At 47.6% G+C, this 25,655-nt stretch overlaps 3 protein-coding genes across 6 annotated transcripts; 1 reads left to right on the top strand and 2 right to left on the bottom strand.

The window, feature by feature from the left end:
- Positions 1–302: 302 nt before the first annotated feature.
- Dnajc14 (DnaJ heat shock protein family (Hsp40) member C14) lies at positions 303–10,990 on the bottom strand. Its single transcript, XM_085843299.1, has 7 exons — positions 10,663–10,990; positions 8,704–10,157; positions 4,199–4,305; positions 3,653–3,772; positions 1,318–1,478; positions 1,130–1,232; positions 303–990 (listed from the first exon to the last, which is right to left on the bottom strand). Exons 2-7 carry the CDS (start codon positions 10,111–10,113, stop codon positions 780–782), a joined length of 2,112 nt encoding a protein of 703 aa, XP_085699425.1. The 5' UTR covers positions 10,114–10,157; positions 10,663–10,990; the 3' UTR covers positions 303–779.
- LOC110303667 (transmembrane protein 198-like) lies at positions 10,970–16,366 on the top strand. 3 transcript variants are annotated; one of them, XM_029482720.2, is made up of 5 exons: positions 10,970–11,713; positions 13,004–13,263; positions 13,864–14,445; positions 14,875–15,035; positions 15,158–16,366. In XM_029482720.2, exons 2-5 carry the CDS (start codon positions 13,089–13,091, stop codon positions 15,290–15,292), a joined length of 1,053 nt encoding a protein of 350 aa, XP_029338580.1. In that variant the 5' UTR covers positions 10,970–11,713; positions 13,004–13,088; the 3' UTR covers positions 15,293–16,366. The 3 variants fall into 3 exon arrangements, with proteins under 3 accessions (XP_029338580.1, XP_021030500.1, XP_029338579.1); XM_021174841.3 differs by lacking the exon at positions 10,970–11,713 and adding an exon at positions 11,977–12,134; XM_029482719.2 differs by lacking the exon at positions 10,970–11,713 and adding an exon at positions 12,148–12,788.
- On the bottom strand, positions 15,569–25,655 carry Mmp19 (matrix metallopeptidase 19). 2 transcript variants are annotated; one of them, XM_021174840.3, is made up of 9 exons: positions 25,576–25,655; positions 24,869–24,954; positions 21,763–21,893; positions 21,384–21,599; positions 20,621–20,866; positions 19,916–20,041; positions 18,112–18,276; positions 17,840–17,967; positions 15,569–17,699 (listed from the first exon to the last, which is right to left on the bottom strand). In XM_021174840.3, the coding sequence occupies exons 3-9, from the start codon at positions 21,851–21,853 to the stop codon at positions 17,304–17,306; spliced, it is 1,368 nt and encodes a 455-aa protein (XP_021030499.1). In that variant the 5' UTR covers positions 21,854–21,893; positions 24,869–24,954; positions 25,576–25,655; the 3' UTR covers positions 15,569–17,303. The 2 variants fall into 2 exon arrangements, with proteins under 2 accessions (XP_021030499.1, XP_021030498.1); XM_021174839.3 differs by having other exon boundaries at positions 25,398–25,623.

Raw genomic sequence — 25,655 nt, 5'->3', positions numbered from 1 at the left:
GAAAAGGACTCCCAGCTACATAGGTAAAGAAGAGAAGGAAGATGTAAGTTGCCAGTTATATATTTATAGAAAGATAATCCCCTGGCTTTAAATAGATATGTACATACAAATATGAACAAACTTAAAAAAATACAAACCCTTGGCTAACAAGGGGGCCTCTGGGAACCCCTCTATCCTTCCCCCTCACCCAAGGGCACAGGGCATAAATCTGCTTTTTAAAAATTAATTAATTTTGGCCATCCTTGCAACAACAAGCCTGAAGTTAGGTGTCTTACCCATAAAGTGAAAGTCAGAGGAAAAAATCAGTTTCCACTCTTGAGTTCTGTGTCTCCAAAATTAGGGCTACATGCTTTTTCTTTTAGCTAGTATATCAGGGTAAAGGGGGGAGGGGAACCCCTGATATGGGTTTAAGAAATAACATACACTCATTTAAAAGGGGGTGTGTTTCATCTGTTCTTAAGAGCAGATGATAAGATAAAGGCATACAGACCCCAGAGAAATCCCCAGTTCCCACACCTCAGAAGCGTACTGTCTGGACTAGGTCCAGCCCCTAAGTTTGCTCTAACCACCTCCTATTTCTTTGGTATTGTCAGAAAACAAGATTCAGTTCCTGGGTGTTGGGGAAGAGGGAGAAGAGGTCATGGGCTTCCTCTAAGTACTGAGTGAACAATTTATGTTTCCCTTTTTAAAGTATTTTAAAATAAATCAAATTCCATCCTGTGCTGTACACAGCCCTTTTGACTCCCTGACATTGATTTGAGGAAGGAAGAGAAGGGGTGTCATCGTTGAAAGGGCCGCCTCACTTTCTTCCGCCGTTTAGGTTTGGCTTCTCCCTTGGGTACTGAACTGTTGGGCCTAGAGGTTGAAGTGGTCCCAGGGCCAGGGTGAGGTGCGGCAAAGAAGTTCCCATTGGACATTGGCCCCGGAGGTACTTGAAAGATCCGGCTCAAGAAATCCTGTAGGTCAGCAGGAGGGGACTCTGGAGTGGCCCTGGGGGAGAAAAGAGGCAGAAGACATTATAGTCGGCTTCCAAAATTAACTACACACCGAGTCAGTGCCCAAACTTCCTAGAAAACAAGGCATCTGAAACCATACAACTGACATAGTAGGTGTGAAAAGTATCACCTACCTCTGCCGGCCACTGGTGCCCGGTACCCGAGAACCAAATGAGATGTGGTAAGGAACTCTGTGGGTATCTGGGGAGATACCCACACGCTGGCATCCAGCCCACTCTGCAAACAAAGATAATTACCCAAAACATTAATTCATAGCAAATGAGATGAAATAAGATCTTGTATTTGGAGGTTAGAAGTGTACCTGTGATGTCATACACCTTTCCATCCATCAGTGCAAAGTAGGTGATCTTGAGGCCCAGCATGCTCGACTCTGCCCAGAAGTCTCCTTCCTCAGCAGGATGCAGCCTGTTACACTCAGCACAGTATCTGGCACTCTTGGGTTCCCGGTCCATTTCAAACCTCCTACAACCCAACACAGTAAATCCTTAATACTTTTCAAATGTTCATTACTGTCAAAAATGGCCCAAACATTAAAGTTATCTTTATTCAGCTGTAATACCTGCCTCTCTAGCCTCTGCCTTCAACTCTCTTATTCTGAGGTCTTGGTGTATAGCCCAGGCTACACTTACACATGTAATGCTTCCACCTTAAACTTCCAAGTGCTGGTATTCAAGGGTATGTTTCCACACTCTGATTTCATATTTCTCTATTTTTTCTTTGTTCTTATTAGCATATAACAATTATAGACAATAACAGCTTTGATTATGTTTTCATACATACACACACTGTACTTTGATCCTATGCACCCCCTGCTACTTTCTCTCTTTCTCCCCCCCCCCATTCCCATTACACCTTAAAACTACAGTTCTGTTTTCATGTCCTATCCTTTGTTGGGAGGCAGGGAGTGACCTAATCAGTTTTATTAGGGTTGCTTACAAGGGCATGGGCACCTTATCAGTGGCTATACGACTTAAGAATTTTTCTCTTTTCCAGCAACCATTAACTACCTATAAATCCTCAAACCCTTTCTTTTTTTCTTGCTGCTTATTATATAACACACACACCCAAAAGCCACACCTATGTTAAAGATTTTACAAAGGTGACTGATTAGAACTAATACTGACTATGGAATCTGAATATTGCAGGTCTTTAGGCAAATTATCTTGGACTATCTTCACCCCTTTGATAGCCATCCATCCTCTGCCACCTGTGTTTCACCTCACAGCCTTGAGTATTAGGTAAGCCCTTCTGCAGTGTAGTAATACACACTAGCTTCCACCAACTCAAAAGCTAAGAATGCCATCACATTACATGTGAGGCCAACCTGACATTCCCACCAGTGCAGTTAAAACATATCTCGAAAAGGTTAGGAAGATGGTTTCAGGGCTAAGAGTGCTGTTGTTCTTGCCAAGGACCCAGGTCTAGTTCCCAGCACTGACAGGAGGGCTCACAACCATCTCTAACTCCAGTTGCAGATGTCTCTTTTCTGACCTCTGCAACCACCAGCATGTGACCATAGTTCAATTCTGTAGGTCCATGTGGCCAAAGAAGAAAACTCCCAACAAGTTGTCCTGGGACTTCCATACATAATGCACCTCTGTATACACATGCACGCACGCACAGCACGAACACACACGCACGCATGCATGAAAGCAAATGCACACACATAAGTAAGTGTAATTTTAAAGATTTTTTTTTTTAATTCAGGAGCTGGAAAGATGTCTCAGCAGTTAAGAGAGCACTTGTTGCTCTTGTAGAAGACATAGTTTTGATTCCCACCACCCACATGGTGGTTCATGACCATCTGTAACTCTAGTTCTAGGGACTTTGATGCCTTTTTTTTTTTTTAATGGATGGAATCAGAGTACCATATTTTACTTTGTTTTTAAAAAAATTTTTTTAGGCCAGGCGGTGGCGCACGCCTTTAATCCCAGCACTCAGGAGGCAGAGGCAGGCAGATTTCTGAGTTCGAGGCCAGCCTGGTCTACAAAGTGAGTTCCAGGACAGCCAGGGCTACACAGAGAAACCCTGTCTTGAAAAACAAAACAAAAAAAAAAAAAATTTTTTTTTATGTGTATGAGTGTTTGTTCATCTGTGTACCACATGCATGTCTGGTGCCCTTGGAGGCCAAAAAAGGACACTGGGCATCAGATCCCTTGAGAATGGTGTTATGGATGGCTATAGGCCACCATATAGTTGTTAGAAATTAAACATGGGGTCCCTGGAAGAACAGTTAGTACTCTTAACCACTGAGTCATCTCTCCACCTTCAATCTTTTTTTGTTTTGAAAATTTGTTTTTATCATTTTTAAGTTATGTATATGTGTGCCTGTGAGCACATGCATGACTAAATGCCCTCAGAGCCAAAGGTGTCTGGCTAGAGCTATAGCTACAGACAGTTGTGAACCACTTGTTGTAAGTGTGAGAGCCGAAATTGGATCCTCTCGGAAAAGAACAAGTGCTCTTAACCTTGGTGCCATCTCTCCAGCCCTAAATCCTCAATTGCTTAGTAGCAAGAAAAAGTAGAAACCTTGGGAGTCAGTCTGTACTCCATGATCATCAATAGCACTCCCAGGAAGGTCTTTGGTTACCTAACCCTTAGTATAGCTGTTATCCTCCTGCTGTCCTGTTTCATACCTATGCTTTCCTTGGCATCTGCTGCACATCATCGTGTTCATTGCCTCCTTGAGGTCATCTTGTAGCTTCGACAGAAACTCATTCACTGACCGGCTGAGCTCATTCTCTGCCATTCGTTTCCTAAAAAGAGAAAGGCTTCGTAAGTCAGAGAGTATTAATGCACAAAGAGAGACAGATCTGGATGCCTCTAGAGTAGTGGTTCTCAACCTTCCTAATGCTGTAACCCTTTAATACAGTTCCTCATGCTGTGGTGACCCCTAACCATAGAATTATTTTTGTTGCTACTTTTTAAGTATAATTTTGCTATGTTATATAATATATTAATAATAAAATACATAAATATCTGGTTGCAGGATATCTGATAGTCAACCCTTGCAAAATGGTTGTTGGGAGCCAATGGCCCACAAGTTGAGAACAACTGCTGTAGAGGCTGCTAAGTTAAAATAAAAATTTAAGTTCTTTCTGCCTGATAGCCTCCACCCACAAGACCTTCCAATAGAGGATTTTTCCATCTACTTTACCTAAAATGTCCCATTTCAAACTCACATCTCATATTCCTTCCGCCTCTCTGGGTTGCTGACAATGTCCCAAGCTGCCCGCAAAATTTTGAAGGCCTCCTCAGCCCGGGGATGGTGATTTTTATCAGGATGGACCTACACAAAACACAAAAAGTTTGCATCACAGACTCGTTCCAACCTCCCCCATCTCAGGTCATGTGTGTGTGTGTATGTGTGTGTGCGTACACATGTGTACTAGGTGTGTTCCTGGTGCCCCCAAAGGTCAGAAATAGGTGTCAGGTCCCCAAGAATGGAAGTTATAGGAGGTTGTAAGCCACTGTGAATCCTGGGAACTGAACTTTGTTATTCTACATGAGCAACCTCTAACCTTTTCTAAATCCAGCCCCTTATCTCTTCTTAAGATTTTTTTTTTAAAGATTTATTTATTTATTATATGTAAGTACACTATAGCTGTCTTCAGACACACCAGAAGAGGGAGTCAGATCTCATTACAGATGGTTGTGAGCCACCATGTGGTTGCTGGGATTTGAACTCTGGACCTTCGGAAGAGCAGTCAGGTGCTCTTACCCACTGAGCCATCTCACCAGCCCCTCTTCTTAAGATTTTTAAGAGGTGCACCGGGCACGGTGGCGCACGCCTTTAATCCCAGCACTTGGGAGGCAGAGGCAATCGGATTTCTGAGTTTGAGGCCAGCCTGGTCTACAGAGTAAGTTCCAGGACAGCCAGGGCTACATAGAAAAACCCTGTCTCAAAAAAAAAAACAAAAACAAAAACAAAAAAAAAACCCAAAAACAAACAAACAAACAAACAAACAGAAAAGACTTTTAATCGGTAACAGATCCTGCTGAAGTTGAAGTTGTAGGTAGCTGCAGCTGTCCAGCATGAGTGCTGAGAGCTGAACCTAGGTCTCCTACAAGCACATGTTCCTAACTATTAAGCCATCTCTCTACCTCCTCACAGATATTCTTCTATCAAAGAGTTCTCTTTCATTATCCTTCAGAAAATCAATATAGCTTAATGGTCAAATACTCTTAGCTTTGCAGAGATCTGAGTTTAAATGCCAGATTAGCTCAAAAGTCCCATGTATAAGCAAACTCCTTAGCCCCAGACAAACAGGGATGTAAGCCACCCTACCTGACATTTAAAGCCCTTGCATTTAGTTTTATTAGCAGTCTTAATATAAAAGTTTTCAATATGTTACACCTTCAGACTCATCCAACTTCAAAATTCCTTATCCAAAGTTGGAAGTACAAGCTCATTCCTGTAACTCCAGCACTCTGGATGATAAAGCAGTAGAGTTCAGAGCCAGTCTCCCCTCTCTCGGCTCCCATCTCCCTGACTCTTCCCTCCCACTCTCCCCCTCAGATCAGATGTAAGCTCTCTGCTACTACTCCAGCACCACCCCTTTCTGCTGCCATGCTCCCTGCCATGATGGTGTTAGACTCACTCTCTGAAACCATAAGCAAGCCCCCATTAAAATGCCTTCTTGTAAATTCACAGCAATAAAACAATAACTAAGAGAGCCTTTATCTGAAACCTTCTACTAGTCTGCCTCTCTGTTCCAGAACTGAAAGTATATCAATCTTTCAGTTATAATCTCAGCCTTTTTATATGCTTTTTCAGCCTTTTCTCCACAACAAATAATAACCCATCTTCCTACAGCATCCTGATTGTTCCCAGAAGTATAGAGATGAGTATCATCACTTATGCCAAATAAAAAGGATGCTTTTAGACTTCACAGTCTCAAACTAATATAAAAGCTTAATATGAATATGAGTAAACATACTCATACCGGAGCCTAGGTTATATAAGAAAAGCCAACAGAAATTCTATCCCAGAACAACAGAGATCTTTGAGGTAGAGCCGGGTACATAAAGGATGGGACAATAACTCCAAAGGAAGTTGGAAAACAAAAATGTTTGTAAGAATGATATTGACCAAGAGAAGATATGTGGTAAAAGTTCTGAAGGTGAAACAAAGGGGTTCTACTACTATTAGTACTATTACAATCTAAGGGGGGAAGTAATTGTTGACCACTCTAAGAATATCCCAAGCCATCCACCAAGAAATGCACTTCCCACTAAACTTAGTTCCTTGCTAATTATCAGTCTAGGGTCTTCCTGAACCTTTGTCAGGGAAAGCCTTGGGTGTCCATTCCTCTTTATATCATACAGCCACTATAGTAATTTGAAAATCGTAATGTTTTAATGATTCAGACCCATAGAGTCAGTACAAGTTGGCCTCAGGTGTGGTTTTATACATATTACTTATATTCATAATGTAGTTTTACTTGTACATACAGAAATAGCAATAGCAGAGCTGGGGCTTTAGCTCGATTATAGAGTACATGCCTAGAATGAGCAAGGCTCTGGTTCTGATCCCCAGCACTGCCAAAAAGTGGTATATAGTGTATCAAAACTCCCACCTACAGAGTTAACAAAACCAATCATATCTTCTTACGCATATGCGTGATACACATATCTCTCTCTTGACTTGTGCTCCTTTTTTCTTCCCGCTCATACTCTTGTTCTTAAAATTCCTGTTTTCAGGTTAAAGTGTATGTACCTCAGTGGGAAAGCACCTGCCTAGCATCCACAAGGCTCTGGACTCCATCCAATACCACAAGGAAACAGCTGTTTTCTTCCTGGTCCTGGAATAACCACCCAAACGCACATCCTGAACACTCCTATACTAGGTCCACACTTGCCTCTCTAGGAAGAGGCAGATTTTCTCCATGGTAAAAAAAAAAAAATCTCCCTTTGGGGCTGGAGAGGTGGCTCAGTGGCTGAAAACACTTGATACTCTTACAGAAGACCCAGGTTCAGTCCCAGTTCCTACACAGTGGCTCACAACCATCGGTAACTCCAGCTCCAGGGGATCCACACTCTTTTGATCAGTTTGGGTACCAGGCCACATGTGATGCATGTACATGTGTTGAAGTAAACACTCATACACATAAATAAACCTAAAAAGATAATTTCTTCCTGATTTGCTTTGGGCTGAGACCTCTGGCTGCTGTGCTGAGGTCAGTGACAAAGAAGTCATCACAGTATCCCAGGACTGTGCTGGTGGCAGTGGTTAGTCAGTAGATATTCAAAGACCTGCTGACTGCCATGCAGGGGCTGGGAAGATACCCAGAGAGCTGCCCTCCACCACACAGCACTGGCGGGCCACAGACACACAGAAGTCCACGCCACACAGTATGGACAGAGGAGGTCACCCAGAGCCCCTGGGTACCTGAGTGGTACTCAGGCCCAGATGCAGGAGTTTGAGTTGATACACTCCAAAATTTACATCATCTATGAACTGTTGGGGCACATAAAAAGGCTGGTCATGCTGATCCAAAGCAGCAGGATCCCCATGACACCAGGCAACAGGATAACCAGAAGGATCCTGGTGAGGATCCAATATTGGTGGTGTCACAAAAGCCAGAGACCTCAAACCAAACTCACTGCAATGAACTTTTCCAAGTGAAGATGTGTGGTTGGAGGTGTATAGTGTGGGACACTGTGAACAACACACTACAACTTCCATGACGAGACATTTTCCATGCTTTGTTTTGTTTAGGATGCGTGTATGTGTGTATGTATGTATGTATGTATGTGCATGCATGCATGTGTGCGTGTGGTGTGTGTTAGGTGAGAAGCTTCAAGAGCACACAGGGATATGAGTGGGGCTGGGGTACAGAATGTGAAACTCACAAAGAATCAATAAAAAGTTTCTTGGGGGCTGGAGAGATGGCTCAGTGGTTGAGAGCACTGACTGCTCTTCCAGAGGCCCTGAGTTCAATTCCCAGCAACCACATGGTGGCTCAAATCCATCTGTAATGGTATCCGATGCCCTCTTCTGGTGTGTCTGAAGACAGCAACAGTGTGCTCATATCAACAAAATAAATAAATCTTTAAAAAAAAGGGAAAAAAAAAGATATTTTCTTTAAATTCCTCCTTTACCATTCATGGTGCTGTATGTGTGCACCCAGCCTTTCCCAAGCAAAGGCAGGAAGATCACAAATTCAAAGCTAGCTGGAGCTACACTGCAAAACCATGTCCCAAAACAAAACAAACATCCCTTTGGTCAGGTGATAGCAACTAAAGGGCTGTCTGACTAGGCTCTTCCCGACCCTAAGGAAAGGAGCTGCACTTAGCTGCTGCAGAGTAAGTCCACCCTTCCTTTTATATTACACCCCCTCCCCCCAAAAAAGACCTCACGACAAAAGACTTAAGATGGAGAAAAGTCAAATTCCTAGTCAGAGAAACGCCTTTAAGACTCTTTCCCAAGAATGCTAGCTACCCTTAGCTACGTATAGTGGCAAAACCTGTAAGTCATAGCACTCACAGATGGAGCCAGGAGAAATCACGAGTTCCAGGTTAGTCCGTCTACAAGGTGAAACCCTAACTCAAAAACAAAACAAAGGAAGGAAATCCTTCACCTTCAAGTTGGCCTCCTGCTCACCTTCCCTTGACTCTACACTCCCTAAAAACTGAAACAGAAAATATGGAGAAAGAGCAACAGGAAGCAGCAAAGGATACTCACCATTACTGCTAGCTGCCTATAGGCCTTCTTTAGTTCAGTGTCAGAGGCTGTAGCTTCAACCCCCAGCACATGAAAAGGGTTTAGTTCATCTTCAGGAACCCCAGCCATGGTCAAGAGTCGGGCCACTTCCTCTTCAGGCTGGCAGTATCGCCCACTAGCTACTGGTGCATTGCCCTGTTTCTTAGTCCTCTGCTTGACCCAGGGCAGCTCCTGCCAGCCCCACTGTATTAACCTTACCAGCTGCTGCCATGGCCTGCTATCTTTCAGCAGAGTCAAGCAATGATGCAAGGCTGGAGAACCCAGCCAAGAGAACAGCCGGGCGGTCTTATCCCTCCAGCCTAACCGGTTGCCCAGTCCCACCAAAAACCTCCAGCCCAACTGTAGACATCCCAAAAAGAGGGCAAGAGCCAGGAGGAGGAAAGCACCCACTACCCTAAGAATACGGATGAGCAGCCCCGCCACACAGAAGAAGCTCTGGCTTAGAAACTGGAACGTCACGCGGGTCCAGCCCCCCAGTCTCCTGGCCCAGACCCCCACCCAGACTCGAAAAAGGTCCAGGTCACTGCCTTTCAGCTTCCTGCATGCGTAAATGAGATGGCCACAGGTTTCCACATACTCTCCCACCAATACCAGAAGTTCAATCAGCCACCAGAAGCCTGCTTGTCCAAGCTGACATAGTTCCTCTACTCCCCACAGTCCCAGGCCTCTGCGCTTATCTGTCTGACTTCTTTTTCGGGCCAGCCGATGGCGACCTGGGGCCTTGGGTTCTCTGCGTCCGCTATCCCGAACATCCTCCTTGATCAGAAAACGGTGCTTCTGCCTCCGGGACGGGGGTTTCTTTCCACTGGACACACGTGAAAAATCACTGGGAAATTTAAGAGGTTCCTCATCATCATATTCTTCTTCCAACTCTTCATCTTCCCCCAAGGCTGGAGAGGTGCAATGGTGGCAAAGGCTGCCAGAAGAGCCATCTCCTTCCTCGGAGTAAGTCCCTTCGGGGACCCCAGAGCTTCCCTGGCAGTTACAAGCAGATGGAATGGAAAGAAAAGAAGGACTCCCATCCTCCTGGTACCCAGTCTCATTCTCTCTTGAGAGTTCCTGGTCCACTCCTGACTCTTCTGAACCTGTCTCACTCTCATCAGGGTAGCCTCCTCCTCTAGGTGGTCCTGGACCCCTTGGAGGACCATGGCTTGGATCCGACCAGTGGGCTGGATTTGGAGGCTGTGTGTACTTAGGGCCGGAGTGCTCTTTGAGGCATCGTGTACCATTAGGAGCAGTCTCTGCTGAGTCCCTGAGTCCTGAGAATGAAAGTATTTCGGGGTCCACAGAGGATCCTGATGTACTGAGGGAGGAACCACCACTGCGGTGGGCTCCACACAACCTTCTTTCTCCCGGGTGCTTCTGGGCCATGACCCCGGGACTTCCTGAGGATTTTAGGTCACTGCCATCATTGCCTGTAACAAAGATATCAAGTTGGGAATGGTCAAGGATAGAACCAAGAGTTAAACGATCTCAAAATGACATATTCAATGTACACACTCCCCAGGCAGTGTTAGCTCAAATTCTTTGGGGTCGGATATTCGCTAACTCTAACAATAAACGTGAATTAGACAAACCACAAACCTGCTTGCACCAACCCGGACCTCAGAAACCCCCTTACTCCCGAAATCTTAAATTTTTTTTTCTTCTTCCTCCAAGAAGCTAACAATCTTCAATCTGAGAAATGGGGGTTGGGGGGGGGTGCCGCAAAGGGTGTGGTCGGGGCGGCGGAGGGTGGGGGGTTACTCCTAGAAAAGAAAAAAAAAAAAGACTGCCTGAAAGAGGGAGGCCGCAATCTGTCAGAAAAGGGTGGGGACCGTGCAGGGCTAGAGGAAAAGCTGAGGGCGGAGCTTCGAGGTGCCCCTGCAAAAGATCACCCGAGAACCCACCGACTGGGTACCAGGGGCGAAGGCGACGTACCGAGCAGCGGCGGTAACTCCTCCCTCCTCAAGCAGCTGCGCCTGAGGCCAGGGGGAGCTGCTCCAGGGGGAGCTGCCAGGGGGAGCTACAGGAGCAGCTCCCCCGGCTCCGCCTCCCGCTCACGCTCCGCTTCCGCCTTCCGTCCCCGCTACAGCCGCCTACTTCCACTTCCGGGGTCACCGGGGGGAAAAAGGTCGCGAAGGGAAGAGAAAAGCGCTTGGCCGAGGCGCTCGCTTGCGCGGCTGGCGCGGAGTCAATCGAGGAGGCGGCGCTAGAGCATCCGGCCCCACCCCTTAAAGGGCCCTCCGCCGCCACGCAGGTCCGGTCGTAAGCGAGCTGAAGCCTGCGGACTGTACTCCTCGTCGTCGCTGCTGAAACGGAGATGAAGGATGGCTGCCGAAGCACACACCGTCTTTGGCGTGCAGACAGACACCCAGGGCAAGCAGAGGAGCCAGCGACCCTGCTCGCCCAGACCCTTCCCCATCGGCTGTCCAGCCAAGAGGGTGCGGAGAAGTGTGTGTCCCGGACTATCTAGCTCCCTAAAGACACGCGACACTTCTCCTGGACCCAACTGGCGAGCTTCCACGCCGCCGATCCGCCCCCTGTGAACGCGGCGCAAGGGCCGAGCCAGGGAATGCGGCTAGGGGAACCTGGCTCCACGGAGCTCAGAACCTAGTCCAGCGTAATAACAGAACCCCGCACTCATCTGCGTGCTGCTTTGCATCTCATTTACATAGTAAGCTTTGGGTCGAAGCCAGCACGCTCCCCCACCCCTACGCAGACCCTGATGGAACCTCTCGTCTGCACTCCTTTAAAGCCTTACAGTTCTGCCAGTGTCCCTGCCAGGCCCGTCTTGCTCCACAAGTTTTTTTTTTTTTTTCACCCATGAACACCCCCACCCAGCACTAGTTAAAAACCCTTCTGCGCATCCCGGATCCCGACCACCCGGTTCCCCAGAAGACAATACTCCAATTCTCTGGGAAGTGGAAGAAACCAAGTTGGACCAGCGGGTGCTTTGGGACCCCATTTGGGCTTTGAAAACGTTAAGTTGGTAATTAATCTCCTTAACATTCAGAGACCTTCCATCTTAGTCTTGATGGGCATCACAAAACTCTTCATTGCTATGGTTAGGGGGCGTCCCTCCTCCTAGATTAGAGAAGTGGATAGCCTGGGTTCCCCCACAGACAGAGGTAAAGATTGAGGGGGCCCGCCCCGTGATGTCATCTCCCCCCCCCCCCTACACACTCCCTGTCTCCTTCCCCCACACACACCCCCGCCCCCAAGCTAATTGCATTTAGCTCCCTGGGTTTGGGCTCCGACTTGCCTGAGTTTAGGGAGCAACAGAGCACAGTAGCCCAAGGGGGTGCCTGCGGCCAACAGCCACCCGTGTGCCTAGGACCCCTGGGCTGGAATGAAGCTGGAGGTCTAGGAAAGCAATTCCACCCCTTTGCTCTCCTCAGCCCTGCAGGGTGGTGAGTAGTTAACACCCTTCCTGGTCTCTCCTTGTTTTGCGTCCCAAACTCTTAAGCGATTGAGAAGAGCCCCGGGAGTTCTCCAGTCCTTCAGCCTCAGTACCCTAAAGACGGCAGAAGGAAAGTGCATCCGCACCACCCTACTCCCGCAATGCCAACCTCTTCGTCAGTGATCCTTCAGGATCAGCATCAAATCCCATTGGCAGCCCAGGCGTGCCTGGATGAGAGGGTGGGTGGAACAATTCCCGTGCGAGTTTGAGGCTAATAGCAAGTGGATACCAAGATGTGAGGAGATTATCTGTGGGCAAGGCGCCTGCTTACTCCATGTAGGGCGATGGGATTTGGACTGGCTGTATTCGGCTTTCCCCAACCACTCCATCTCGGCATGAAGCCAAGACTTCAAAATCCGGACAGAGGCTGACTGGGTGACTCTTTAAGTCCTTATTTGAAACTTTTAAATGTCTGTTCCCTTTCTTCCATGGGGGTTGTATTTAGCTCACAGGTTTTGGGCTCCGACTTGCAGAAGTTTAGAGAGCAACTCCAGGCCTGGGGGGCCGATGGCCACCCCTGTGCCTAGGACCTCTGGGAGCTGGATGAAGCTGGAGGTCTAAGGAAGCAATCCCACCCCTTTGCTCTCCTCAGCCCTGCAGGGTGGTAAGCAGTTGTTCTGAGACCCTAAGGTGACTCATCCTCTCCTCTTCCTTCCTCTCCCATGTTATTAACCCTACTCTGGTTCAACAGGGCTTAGTATTGAATCCCAACTGCAGATGAGAGGAATTGCTTTTTAGTTGGAACAAGTCATTTTTTCAAAAGAAATGGAAGTACAGAATCCCCAAGATGTGTGGTTTCTGCTTTCTATTCTCTTCCAGGTTTACCAGCCCCTGCCAGTTAGCTATGGATGGATGAAAGGAGATTTCTCCAACCTTCCATTCTGTGACCACCTTCTCTTCTACCATGGAAAAAGCCTCATTGCCTCTGACTATAACATCTCACCCAAGGCCCTTTAACCAACAACTCCCAGAGCCTCCAGCCCCGAGATGTGTCTTAGAACCCCAGGACAGCCTCGACTTGGCCCCTGCCCTTGTGTGTGCCCTTTGCTGCTGCTTCGGAATCATCTACTGCTGCTTTGGTGAGAGAGGGCAGGGCCTGGGGGTGGGGTGGGGGGCAGGGGCAGCTTCCCAACACTGCTACCCTCAAGAATGATGCCAAATGTCTTCCTCGCTCCCAGGCCACTTCACCTCCTCTGTTAGGAGATGCCTACCTTCAGAATTTTCCATCCTGCCTCTCCCAGCTTCCCATTATTCTGCTTGCCCATACTGTACCCTCTGGCTCTCACCTTTGCCTCCATTATGGGCTTTTCCTCTGTCTCCTACCTCAGAATTCCATTCCTAGTTTATCCCTCCCTCCGGAGATTTCAACTCTCCCCAGAATCTGAATCAGTCTGTGGTGATTTCCCATGTACCATTGCTGGAGGACCTAGATGCTGTCCTGCTTTTTTTCCACAGTGCATCCACTCTGCCTCCTGGTTTCTCTACCTATCCCCACGGAATTTCTGAGTTCCCTCCTTCTATCACTGGGCTTACACTTCTCTTTCCCCTTTCCTTGAGGTTGCCACGGTGTGCTGTACCTGGCTTCTGCTCCCTGGTTAACTGTCCCTCTCCCAATACACCAGAACCATCCCTGTAGGACCCCCTTCCTGCGTCTTAATGCCTCCTGCCTCCCTCCCCAGGCTACCGCTGCTTCAAGGCAGTGATGTTTCTCTCCGGTCTGCTGTCAGGAGCCCTGGTGATCTTCCTCCTGTGCCATAAAGAGCGGGTGCTAGAGACACAGCTGAGCCTGGAGGTGAGCGCAGGCATAGCACTGGGCATCGGACTCCTCTGCGGCCTGGTCACCATGCTGGTCCGCAGTGTCGGGCTCTTTCTGACCGGTCTCCTGCTAGGTCTGACCCTGGGTGCTGGAACCTTACTGGGCACTGAACCTATCTACCAGCCGCATTCAGCCTGGGTGCCGGTCGGCGGACTGATGGGGCTGGCACTGCTGGGAGCCCTGCTCACACTTCGGTGGCCACGTCCATTCACAGTCCTGGGCACAGCACTGCTAGGTGCTGCGGTGCTGGTGGCCTGTGCGGACTACTTCCTGGAAGGACTGGCACTGGGCACTAGACTGGGTGAACGCCTGCAGGCGCTTCCAGAGTTGCTTCCTCTCTGCTGGTATAGCTGGGTCTTGCTGGGAACCTGGCCAGTCTTGGGGGCTCTTGGAACACTGGCCCAGTGGAAACTCATGGCTGAGGACCGTGGGAGCCGCACCAATGGTGAGTTAGTGCTGTGGTACAAAAAGCAGCCAGCCTGCCCCTGCTTCTGTCCCTGGATCGTATACTTGAGGGGAGGGAAAGATGGAGAGATGAGGACTGGGGAGGATCTCACGTCAAACAGGGCAGGGCAGGGCACTGAAGGAAAGTTAAAGCTGAACTAGCCAAAGGAAGTCTGGGTAGAATGAGAAGGAAAATCGCCAGGAGATGCAGAGCACAGTTATTTCAAGACTGTTATGAGAGGGCAGAGGAATCCCAGAGAAGGATAGGAGAAAAATGTAGAAGAAAATCTAACAACCGAAGGGAAGCTGAGGCTTGAGAGACCCACAGCAGTAAGGTCAAGTGGACTTCTGTGGTGTATGGTTCTTTTGGGGGTTGGTATTCGGGGCCTAAAGAATCCCCCTTGAATCTGTATTACCTCCTCCCCAACAGTGATCTTGAGCCACCAGCAAAGGCATCTCCAGCTCCTTCGGATCCATCAGCAGCAAGAGGCTAAGAGGCATCGGAACCCTTCTGGGACAGGACTGTGTGGAGGCAGCTATCGGAACCAGCTTCCCCCCAATATCCGGAGCCCTGCTCACAGGCCAGCTCCAGTGAGTAGGAGGGTGGGACACCCATGTTGGGGGCAAGGGGTGGTGACCAAGTGATGGCCAGGATGAGTGGGGGCTCTGACACAGAACCTTTTTTCTACCCTCTCCACCCTGTATCCAAATAGAGTTATCTCCAGAATCTTCGAGAGTGTGAGCTGGTACCAGGCACCCAGGCCCCAGGCCCCCACACTATCCTGGACCTGGATTCTGATTGCAGCTCCACTGGCCTGCTTACCACACCTCACTCTGACCATACCTGAGCCTAACCTCCAGTGACCCTGATACCCCTGGTGAGGGCAGGAGATTTCTAAGTGGATAGGGCCTGAGCCCATAGGACCCATACAGATTTCCCTACCTCTTAGACTTGGGAATAGGTTCTGTGCCCAGACCAACCCTTTTAGAGACTTTTGGAGAAAATTCTTATAAAGATGCGGGCGGGGACACACACACACACACACAAAAAGTACAAGTACCTACCTCTGTCCAGTAGTAGAGGTGCCCTGGTCCCTAGAGACACTGACTCTGAAACAAGGAGGTATGCCCAAAATAGTTTTTTATTAATTTCTGTAATGCTGAGGTGGAGCCCAGAGCATTGCCCATATTAGGCAAGTGTTCTGAACTACAACCCATTCCCAAAAACCTGTTTTGTTTGGGTTTTGTTTTTTGGTTTGTTTTTGTTTTTGTTTGGTTAGATTGGGGTTTTGGTCTCTCAAGACAGGGCTTCTTTGTGTAGCCCTGGCTGTCCTGCAACTCACTTTGTAGCCCAGGCTAGCCTTGAACTCACAGGGATCTGCTTGCCTGTGCCTCCCCAGTACCAGGACTAAAGGCATGCACCACCATACCGGTACAGTGATAGTTTTTTGGCAGGAGGAATGGCACAGAAGTTCCCCGGCTCCTTACTCGGGGGTGATTGGACTTCTGGTTGGCCTTTCTTCCTTGGACCCTACACTCGTGAATCCTGCTACCTCTGTGGGGGGCTCCATCTTCCATGCTGCTTTCCCCCTCTCCTCAGTGGAGGAGGACCACAGCATCTGCCTCAGCTCCCCTCTCTCCAAAATCTGGCTCCTTGACCTTTTTCTCAGAGGAGCCTGGTCTTTGGAGCTGCACTGTAGCCAAGTGCCTTCTGTCTTTTTAAAGTAGCTTTCCTCCTGAACCAGAATTCGGGCCCAGCTACTGACCATTCTAACTCTCCCTCCTCTGATCCTCCTGACCAAGGTCTATTACCTAGTTTCCCAGACATAGTAAAGAAAATATATCTTTCCCCTGAGCAGCAGATCTGTAATAAGAGGGAGGAAGAACAAGGAATTTGGAAATAAAATGACATTGAAAATTTACCTGGGGAGATGCGTCTCTACTATCGCTGCTTTTTACTTTCTTTGCACCACGAAACAAGGCTAATCTACTCCCCCACCCCGCCGCAAAGATCTGCTATGGCACCTATATGGCATACACTACCATATATAATGCACACATACATATCATACATATACATGAATATACCCAGACAACTCAGTTCTCTCCCAGGAACATGAAGCTAGCCTTTACCTAAACACAAATGTTCCAGAGTCTGTCAGATACTTCACATACAGTATTTTCATCTAATATAACAATCCTGTAACATTGATATTAGCCTTACTTTGTTAATAGGGAATCCAAGGTTTGACAGGATTAATTAGCTAGCCAAAGCCGCACATAGTCAGGTGGCTCAAGGACTCCAAATCCCAAGCTCAGTTTACTGGCCATGATATTTTTTTTGCACTTTATGTTGGAAGAACACAACCCAGGTATTCAATACCCAGCTGTTAGCTGCTGCCTCCTGTCAGCTAAAGCCCCAGCTGACAGTCGGACATGGTAACGCATGCCTTAAATCTAAAAAAAAAAAAAAAAAAAAAAAATGCTAGGCATGTAGCACAGGCCTTTAATCCCAGCGCTCAGGAGGCAGAGGCAGGTGGATCTCTGTGAGTTCAAGGCAGCCTGGTCTACATATCTACACAGAGTTTCAGGATAGCTGATAACCACCGCCAGTGCTGTGTAGAGAGAGACTGTCAAAAAAAAGAAAAAAACCAACAACAACAACAAAGAAAACCCTCCTGATTGACAGTTTCCCTCTACCAGAGACTATATGTCACACTTGAAACAGCTATATGACAAGAAGAAACAGGAATTGGAGACTGACTCAGAATTAAGTGGACACCTTCTCGGAACACAGGAATGTGGTATCCAGAAGTGGAGTATCTAGGGACATTAGGCCTAGTGCCCACTGAATAGTTCTCAGGCCCCTAGCAGGGTGACATTAGCAGAGAATGAGAGGGAGGCAGAGTCTGTAGCTGAGGGAATGTCCAAGGTTGAGCCCATGGTTGATGGAGTGGTACCCAAGACTGTGTCTGTGGTTGAAGGAGTAATGTCCCCGGTTGATGAGTTAGTGTCTGGAGTCTGAGGACCACAGTGCATCCAGTGTGTCGTATTTCTGGGATAGCCCTTCGCCACTCGAAGTTGCTGGTTAAGGCGCCAATACTCTTTGCCCTTGAAGAAGTAGACTTGGCCATCTTGCCAGCTCATAGCTGCCGAGGGTCGGTCTGGCACTCCAGTAAACAGTTCCTTGATTGGTTTAGGGTAGCGGCTAAGGTCAGTTCTGGCCAGTTCATCCCATTGCCAGTATCCTGAGCCCTAATTTGGGGTAGATGGGGAAAAGTAATGAGGAAAGAACTTAGGGACTCCAGAAGCTGACCCAAACTGTAGAAGTTCAGCCCCATTAAGGATGAGACTGTGTCCCTCCTCAGAAGGAATTACCCTCAGTTCTGTTATACCTTAAACAGGAACACCTTTTGATTAACAGGCCAGTAGAGAGCTGCATCCAGGTTGGGTTCTACTCTGTTGAATTTCATGGGAAAGCCAGGAGACATCTTGAAATCCACATACCGCCACACCTTGTTTCCTGAGAGTGGTCAAAGGAAGAGCAAGCCACCTCTGTCATCAGATGGGCCTTTGGGTCCCCCTTGCAGAAACTTCTCAATGCCTCCTCCCATTCAAAGGTTTTTAATGACCACGCCCTTAAATATGACCTAAGAACCCCACTTACCCTTGAAGAAATGAGTCCGTCGTGTCCGGGGAGAGTAAACGGCAGCATCTAGGTTTCCAGAAAGCCCCTCCCAAAGGGCAGATATTTGGAACAAGGGGCCTGGCCCTGAATCTGTTACAGTCCACACATAGTCGCCCTTGAAAGCATAGGTCTTCCCACGAGGCCCTGAGAGCAGAAGCATGTCAACAAGTTTAAAAAAATAATGACTCATGAGTGTCTCCAGTGCTTTCCTTACTGGTCTCTGATGGGCTTTTCAATTAAAAAAATAAAATAAAACCCTCACTCAGCTTCTAGAGAAAAGGGCAGAGAGGGACAGCATAGAGATGAGCCCCTCCTTTGTTGTTCAGAGCCCTCCAGTCGGTCAACTTGTTCCCCTTGGAGACCTCTTGCTCCACTCCAGGTAGCTTTTAAAATTCTTCCAACCAGGGGCAAAGCCTTCTCTAATAAGCATTGCAACAAGTTCCATTTTGTTATGTTTCCATGTGTGTTTTGTTTTGTTTTGTTTTGTTTTGTTTTGTTTTGTTTTGTTTTGTTTGTTTTTCCAGGCAGGGTTTCTTTGTGTAATCCAGCTTACTCTGTAAGACCATGCTAGCCTTGAACTCACAGAGATCCACCTGCCTCTGCCTCCGGAGCGCTGGGATCAAAGGCATGTGCCACACTGCCCTGCCACATGAATTTTTATAAGGTGGCAACCATGGTAAATGCTTACCCAGGTATCTTTTGTTTGTTTGTTTGTTTGTATTTCCAAGCAGGATTTCTCTGTAGTCCTGACTGTCCTGGATCTCACTCTGTAGACTCTTATCCTCAAACTCAGAGATTTTCTGTCTCTGCCTCCCCAATGCTGGGATCAAACAGGTGTGCTACCACTGCCCAACTGCCCAACTACCTAGCCCTCTTTTATTATTATTATTATTATTATTATTATTATTATTATTATATATTTTCTTCATTTACATTTCAAATGCTATCCCGAAAGTTCCCTATACCCTCCCCCTGCCCTGCTTCCCTACCCACCCACTCCCACTTCTTGGCCCTGGCATTCCCTGTACATATAAAGTTTGCAAGACCAAGGGGCCTCTCTTCCCAATGATGGCTGACTAGGCCATCTTCTGCTACATATACAACTAGAGACAAGAGCTCTGAGGGTACTGGTTAGTTCGTATTGTTGTTCCACCTATCGGATTGTAGACCCCTTCAGCTCCTTGAGTACTTTCTCTAGCTCCTCCACTGGGGTCCCTGTGTTCCATCCAATAGATGACTGTGACTATCCACTTCTGAATTTGCCAGGCACTGGCATAGCCTCACATGAGACAGCTATTAACCCAATCACAAAAGAAGTCACTTGATATGCACTCACTGATAAGTGGATATTAGCCCAGAAACTTAGAATACCCAAGATACAATTTGCAAAACACAAGAAAATCAAGAAGAAGGAAGACCAATGTGTGGATACTTCATTCCTCCTTAGAATAGAAAACAAAATAACTATGGAAGGAGTTACAGAGACAAAGTTTGGAGCTAAGATGAAAGGATGGACCATCCAGAGACTACAACCACCCGGGGATCCATCCCATAATCAGCCACCAAACCCAGATACCATTGCATATGCCAGCAAGATTTCACTGAAAGGACCCTAGTCTTCTTTAAATTTGGCTCTGAGTGATCCCTCCCCATGCTACACATTTTCCCTGGAGTCCAACCCCCAATTCCGTTACAGTCCCATGTCATCTCTATTTGTCTAAGTCTTGGAGTCAATAGACTGCCCCCATTGCCTGTCAACAGCCTGTTGTGGAAAGGGTCTCACCCAGCATCATGGCATCCACCTCACCACTGCAGGGGTTTGGCATGGGACCAGGTTTTGCAGTCACTGGAGACACAGTGAGCATCTCGGTCTCTTCCTCCTCATCTCTTGTCTCCGGGCTCCTCTTGCCTGTGAGGTGAAGTAAAACAATGTAGCCAAAGAAGTCCAAACACTCAGCTTCTCTGCTGGTCGGCTGTACATTTTCATCAATGGCCTCACAGAGAGAGGAAGTGGAATTTTAAGAAGTTTCTCTTGGTGGTGGGGAGATACAGGAGACACAGCTTAGTTCTGAGAAGCCTCAGCAAGGAGGAAATTTCCTGGAATGTATACTCTGCATCTTCAAGAATGGGGTTGTTAGGCGTGGTGATGCATGCCTTTAATCCCAGCACAAGGGATGGATGCAGAGGCAGGTGGATCTCCATGAGTTTAAGGCTAGCCAGAGCTTCATGGCAAGTTCCAGGACAGCCAGAGCTACATAATCTCTACCTTGTCTCCGAACAACAAAAAAGAATTAGGGTGTGAGGAGAGAAAGTCCAGGAAGGATGATTAGATATAAAAGAGTCAAAAATAGAGACAGTTTCTGAAGATGAATAGCTTGAAGAACTGGGCAGAGGAAGAGAAAGAGGCCAAGCCATTTCTCGCCCATGAAAGCAAGTATTGTCTCCTTGAGCCTAGAGAGTTATTATTCAGACTGACTCTTATGCTCACCATAGAGAGCCTGGATCCCTGCCACATCATCTGGATGCAGCTTGAAGAAAGGCTGGTAGCCAGCATAGACAGGAGCCATGAGTGCCTGGGTATATCGGGAGTGCCCAAGTCCCAGGGCATGGCCCACTTCATGGGCCGCAATGATGCGCAGGTTCACTCCTTGGTAGGTCCCCTCAGTCCAGAGTTCATCTTTATCAAAGTGTACACTCCCAAGCTCTGGGATGTCAGCATGGGCCAGGACCTTTCCTGGGACAGAAGGAAAAGGCAAGACAGTAATGTTAGAGAGCAGCACACCCTGCGGAGTCTATATAAGCTGCTGTCAAGAGTGGTAACACACCTGTAATCACAGCACTTGGAAGATAGACACAGGAGGATCAGAAGCTCAGGATCAGACTCAGAAGCACAGTGGGTTTCATGTCAGCCCGAGCGTGAAACCTAGTTCACATCATAGCTAGCTTAGATGCTTCTTCCCAGGCATCACTCAGGGAAGCCCAAAATAGAATCGTCACCTCCCCAGCCACCTCTCCTCTGTGACTCAGTCCCCTCTCAGGTGAAGTTTAAGAGAGGAAATGAAAGCCAGGCATAAGATTGCAAGAGGAAACTTAGAAAGGGCCCAGCTGTATGAGAAATGGCACCTCTGGGGACTACAGGGTATAGGCAGATAAAACCGACAACCTGAACTTTAAGATCCCAGGGTAACTGGCTCAAGAAGACAGTGTATTGGTGAGGTCTGTAAGTTGAGAGCTTAAGAACCAGTACCTACCAGGCCCATCAAAGGTATTGGAGCAATACGGGCTTTGGCGGCCATGGAAAGAAAGGCGAATGTCAGCCCAACCAGCTTTCACCTCCCGGAAGGTCAGAGGAGCCACGCTGCTCCAGTACTTAAAGGCTTGATGCAGGGCTGCTCGGACTCTGGGAAGTGAGAGGGTGGAGGGCACATTGAAGATGCGGAATGTCAAGTTCTTCTTTCTCCAGTGGCCTGGTTAAGGGACCAGAAAGTGAAGTTAGAAACACAACCAGGAGAGCTGCCCAGGGTGAGGGTACTCAGTGCCCTCCTTAAGAGGCACTGAAGACTCCAGACTATCCCAGTGCCACCAACACTCAGGCTGCCCTCTCCTCCCCTTCCCAGGCTCAGTCCTCACCCAGAAGCAGGTATTTAAGAGATTTCTGGTTGAAGGGATCCTCCAGACCACAACGGGGCTGCTTCATACGGGCCCTTGTGGCATCATCCATCTGACCGGAAACGGGCAGTCCAGATACTTCCTGGAAAGTTCTAGAAAGAGAGGGAGAGAAAAAGAGGTCTACAAGGGCAGGTGGATCTGAAATGGCTGAAAATTGAAGATCGAACTTTGGCCTCCTTGTGCCCAAAGTAATGACAAAGAATGGTTACAAAGTCTCTGAAGTTGACACAGACACTGCAGTCTCTAGTGCTCATAACTGGGGTTTTGTCTGTAGAAATGGCGGCACTCCAACTCTGTTTTCAGGACATTTTGAGGAAGACTGCCCTGAAGTGTTGCTTCCCTCCCCTCCCTCCACACCTTCTAGCTTTCTGTTCTAGTGAGTACCCCAACTCCACTCCCTAGCCACCCTCAGGAGCATCTCCCTGCACAGTCTCACCAGGGTACCCACTTCAGTCAGCTGGACTCCCCTCCCAGCCTACACTGGGACAACTTCAATCCATAACTTTACACATGCAGTACCTCCTGTGGGCTGTAAGTTCCTATCAGTATTTTAGCTACGAAGGACAGAGCCTCCAAGTAGTGCTCCAAAGGAGTGCTCTGGCCTGGGCAGATCCATGGGCTGTGTTTCTCATTTTGTTTATCTTTCAAGACAAAGTCTCTCCCTCTAAAGCCTAGGCTGGCCTCAAACTCACTTTGTAACACAGGATGGCCTCAAACTCATGCCAGTACTCCTTCCTTAGTTTCCTGAGCACAGGGATTAACGATGCAAGCCACCATGCCTAGCTGTTTGGGTTTGTTTTTATTTTTAAGACATAGTTTTCTTTTTATTTTATTTGTATGGGTGTTTTCCCTTCATGTATGTAAGTATACTCCATGTGTATAGCCTATAGAGACATAAAACTGGAGTCATAGATGGTTATGGGCTGCCATGTGAGTGCTAGGAACCGAACCTGGGTCCTCTACAAGGCCAGCCATTACTCTCAAGTACTAAGCCATCTCACCACCCTCATTTTGCTTTTTTTTTTTTTTTTTTGGACAAGGACTGGCTGCGTGTTCATGGTAGCTCATTCAGTGATCCCAGGACAGACAGGAGGATTAGGAGTTCAAGGTCATCCTCACTACGCAGCAGGTTCAAGACCAGCCCAGGCTACATGAGGCCCTGTTTTAAAAATCAAAATGGGGCCAGGCGTGGTGGCGCACGCCTTTAATCCCAGCACTCAGGAGGCAGAGGCAGGCGGATTTCTGAGTTCGAGGCCAGCCTGGTCTACAAAGTGAGTTCCAGGACAGCCAGAGCTATACAGAGAAACCCTGTCTCGAAAAAACTTAAAAAAAAAAAAAATCAAAATGGGGAACTGGAGGGAGGGATGACTCAGCAGCTATGAGAATTTTTGCTCTTACAGAGGACCCAGGTTCAGTTTCTAGCATCTACATGGTGGTTCATAACCATCCTAAACTCCAGTTACAGAGGGTCTGATGCCCTCTTCTGACCAGCTCAGGCACCAAGCATGCAGGGGGGTGTACATACATTTATACATAAAATTAATAAATCTAAAATAATTTTTTTAATCAAAATGGGCCAGTGAAGTAGGTCAGTGGGTGTAGGACTCACTACCTGCCAAACCTAACTACATATGCTCAATCCCCAGGCCCCACATGGTGGAAGGAGAGAAGTGAGAGAAGTGACTCTCACTGCTTCTCCTCTGATCTTCACACATGTACCATGGCATGTGCACCTATACCCACACAGACGTACAGAAAAAATAAATGCAATTAAAAAAAAAAAAACCTTTAAAACAAACAGCTCTAATTAAACTCAGTGGGTCACAAAGAAAATAGAATAAGGAAGAAAATATTCAGAAGGAATGAAGGGGAATGAGAGAGTAATGGGGCAAGAATGGCCAACACACATGCATACATACACATGTAGATACATATATACATACATACATACATACATACACACATACACATACAAACCCACACATACATACACATATACATATACATGCATATATACATACATACATACACACATACATATACATATACATACATACATACATGAAGTTGTTAAAAGCAATACATTAAAACATTTAATGACAATAACTCTAGCTCAGTATAGTGGCTCATAACTATAACTGTAGCATAGTGGAGATTGAGACAGCCAGATTCCCAGGAGTTCCAGGCCAGTCTAAGCTACAATCAAAAAGTAATAATAAAAATGAAAAATAAAGATAAATACTCATAGTGTGGTCCAGGCTAGTCTCCGGCTCTTTTGTTAAACAGCCTTTAGCTGAGTGGTGGTGCCACTCACCTTTAATCCCAGCACTACAAAGGCAGAGACAGGTGTATCTCTAAGCTCAAGCCCAGCCTGGTCTAGAGAGTGAGTTCTAGAGCAGCCAGCCAGAGCTACCCAGAGAAACCTTGGAGGGGGAGGTGGGAAGGGGACGTGGAGGAGATTTTCATTTTTCTGTATGTTTCTGTATACGTAAATGTTGTTTGTGTATGTTCAAGTGCCTAAGAAAGCCAGAAGAGGGCATCAGATCCCACTACAGACAGTTGTGACTCTCCATATAGTTGCTAGGGATTGAACTCAGAACCTCTGAAAAAGCAGCCAGTGCTCTTAACCCCTGAGCCATCTCTCCAGCCCTAGTCTCCAACTTTCTTTTTTTTGTTGTTTTTGTTTTGTTTTGTTTTGTTTTTTTGAGATAGGGTTTCTCTGTATAGCCCTGACTGTCCTGGAACTCACTTTGTAGACCAGGCTGGCCTCGAACTCAGAAATCTGCCTGTCTCTGCCTCCCGAGTGCTGGGATTAAAGGTGTGCGCCACTACCGCCTGGTATCTCCAACTTTTAATGCTTGCCTCTGCCACCTCAGTGCTGAGATCACAGCTGTGTACCACCACCCATGTCCTGTGTGGGTCATCTCACCTTCCACCAACCTGAGTAACATTACCATCCTACAAGTACCTGCTGTGCATTACAGTCAAGCAGAGGTGGACCTGGACAGAGGGAAGAACTTGACACCTCGGCTGTGAAAGCTTGCACCTTGTGGCCTTAAAGCCTCACCTTAAAGCCTCTGTGATATCTTCCAACCTGAAGTCATCAGCTCCTTCTAGAGGTTTCTGTAGATACCCATACTGCAACAGGTAATCCTATAACAACATGGAGATTGAAAGAGGGTTAGTCTCAGGGTTAAGCTTCCAAGTGACCTCAAAGAAGCTGGGTGTGGTAGTGCATGCCTTTGACCCCAACGCTCAGGTGGCAGAAGCAGGCAGATCTCTGTGAGTTCAAGTCCACCCTAGACTGCATAGCAAGTTCTAGGCCAGGCAGGGATACGTAGTGAGACCATGTCTCAAGCAAACAATCCAAATGAACTAACAGGCCAGATATGAGGTGACAGATACAGAAGGACTGTATGCCTGAGTGAGGGGCCTCAAATGGGACAAGGAAAAGAACAGACTACATAGATCAGGATGCAGAGCAAATAAGAAGAGGCAGGTAGGTTGGAGGACAAGAGGAAAACCTAGAGAAGACAGTAGCATGGGTATCCCTGTCATTCCCACGCTCTGAGCCCTCCTTTGCCCAGAGGACTCACCAAGACTGCCTCCTTCTCTGTAGGCCCCAGAGCCCGGCCTGAGACTGTCATGGGAAGTAAGAAGGCCAGCCACAGCTGCTGCCAGTCCATGATCCCAGCAGACAAGAGCTCCAGAAGCTGCCTCTGGCCTGAGACTTCTGAAAATTTGGAGGAGCAGGGCTAAGCAAGGGACTCTTACCTCCAGGTCTTTGCTGTCAGCCTCTGATCCTCTTTATAAGCCTTCAACTGTGGAGAATGGGGGTTGGGGGGACAGTGGGA

This window comes from Mus caroli, unplaced genomic scaffold, assembly GCF_978045245.1.
Source record: "Mus caroli unplaced genomic scaffold, Mus_caroli_1 scaffold_9, whole genome shotgun sequence".
NCBI classification, from domain to species: Eukaryota; Metazoa; Chordata; class Mammalia; order Rodentia; family Muridae; genus Mus; species Mus caroli.
The sequence above is the reverse complement of the archived record's forward strand: the minus strand, read 5'-3'. Positions and strand labels throughout refer to the sequence as shown.

Excerpts from the sequence above, each read along its gene's own strand:
- Dnajc14 (XM_085843299.1), bottom strand. The coding sequence starts at position 10,113 with ATGGCCCAGAAGCACCCGGGAGAAAGAAGGTTGTGTGGAGCCCACCGC. Across the intron at positions 4,306-8,703 it reads ATAGGCAGCTAGCAGTAATG|GTCCATCCTGATAAAAATCA; the intron begins GTGAGTATCCTT and ends TGTTTTGTGTAG. Across the intron at positions 1,479-3,652 it reads AGATGCCAAGGAAAGCATAG|GAGGTTTGAAATGGACCGGG; the intron begins GTATGAAACAGG and ends GTTGGGTTGTAG.
- LOC110303667 (XM_029482720.2), top strand. The coding sequence starts at position 13,089 with ATGGAAAAAGCCTCATTGCCTCTGACTATAACATCTCACCCAAGGCCC. Across the intron at positions 13,264-13,863 it reads AATCATCTACTGCTGCTTTG|GCTACCGCTGCTTCAAGGCA; the intron begins GTGAGAGAGGGC and ends CTCCCTCCCCAG. Across the intron at positions 15,036-15,157 it reads CTGCTCACAGGCCAGCTCCA|AGTTATCTCCAGAATCTTCG; the intron begins GTGAGTAGGAGG and ends GTATCCAAATAG.
- Mmp19 (XM_021174839.3), bottom strand. The coding sequence starts at position 25,487 with ATGGACTGGCAGCAGCTGTGGCTGGCCTTCTTACTTCCCATGACAGTC. Across the intron at positions 21,894-24,868 it reads GATATCACAGAGGCTTTAAG|AACTTTCCAGGAAGTATCTG; the intron begins GTGAGGCTTTAA and ends CTCTCTTTCTAG. Across the intron at positions 21,600-21,762 it reads TCTTAAATACCTGCTTCTGG|GCCACTGGAGAAAGAAGAAC; the intron begins GTGAGGACTGAG and ends TCCCTTAACCAG.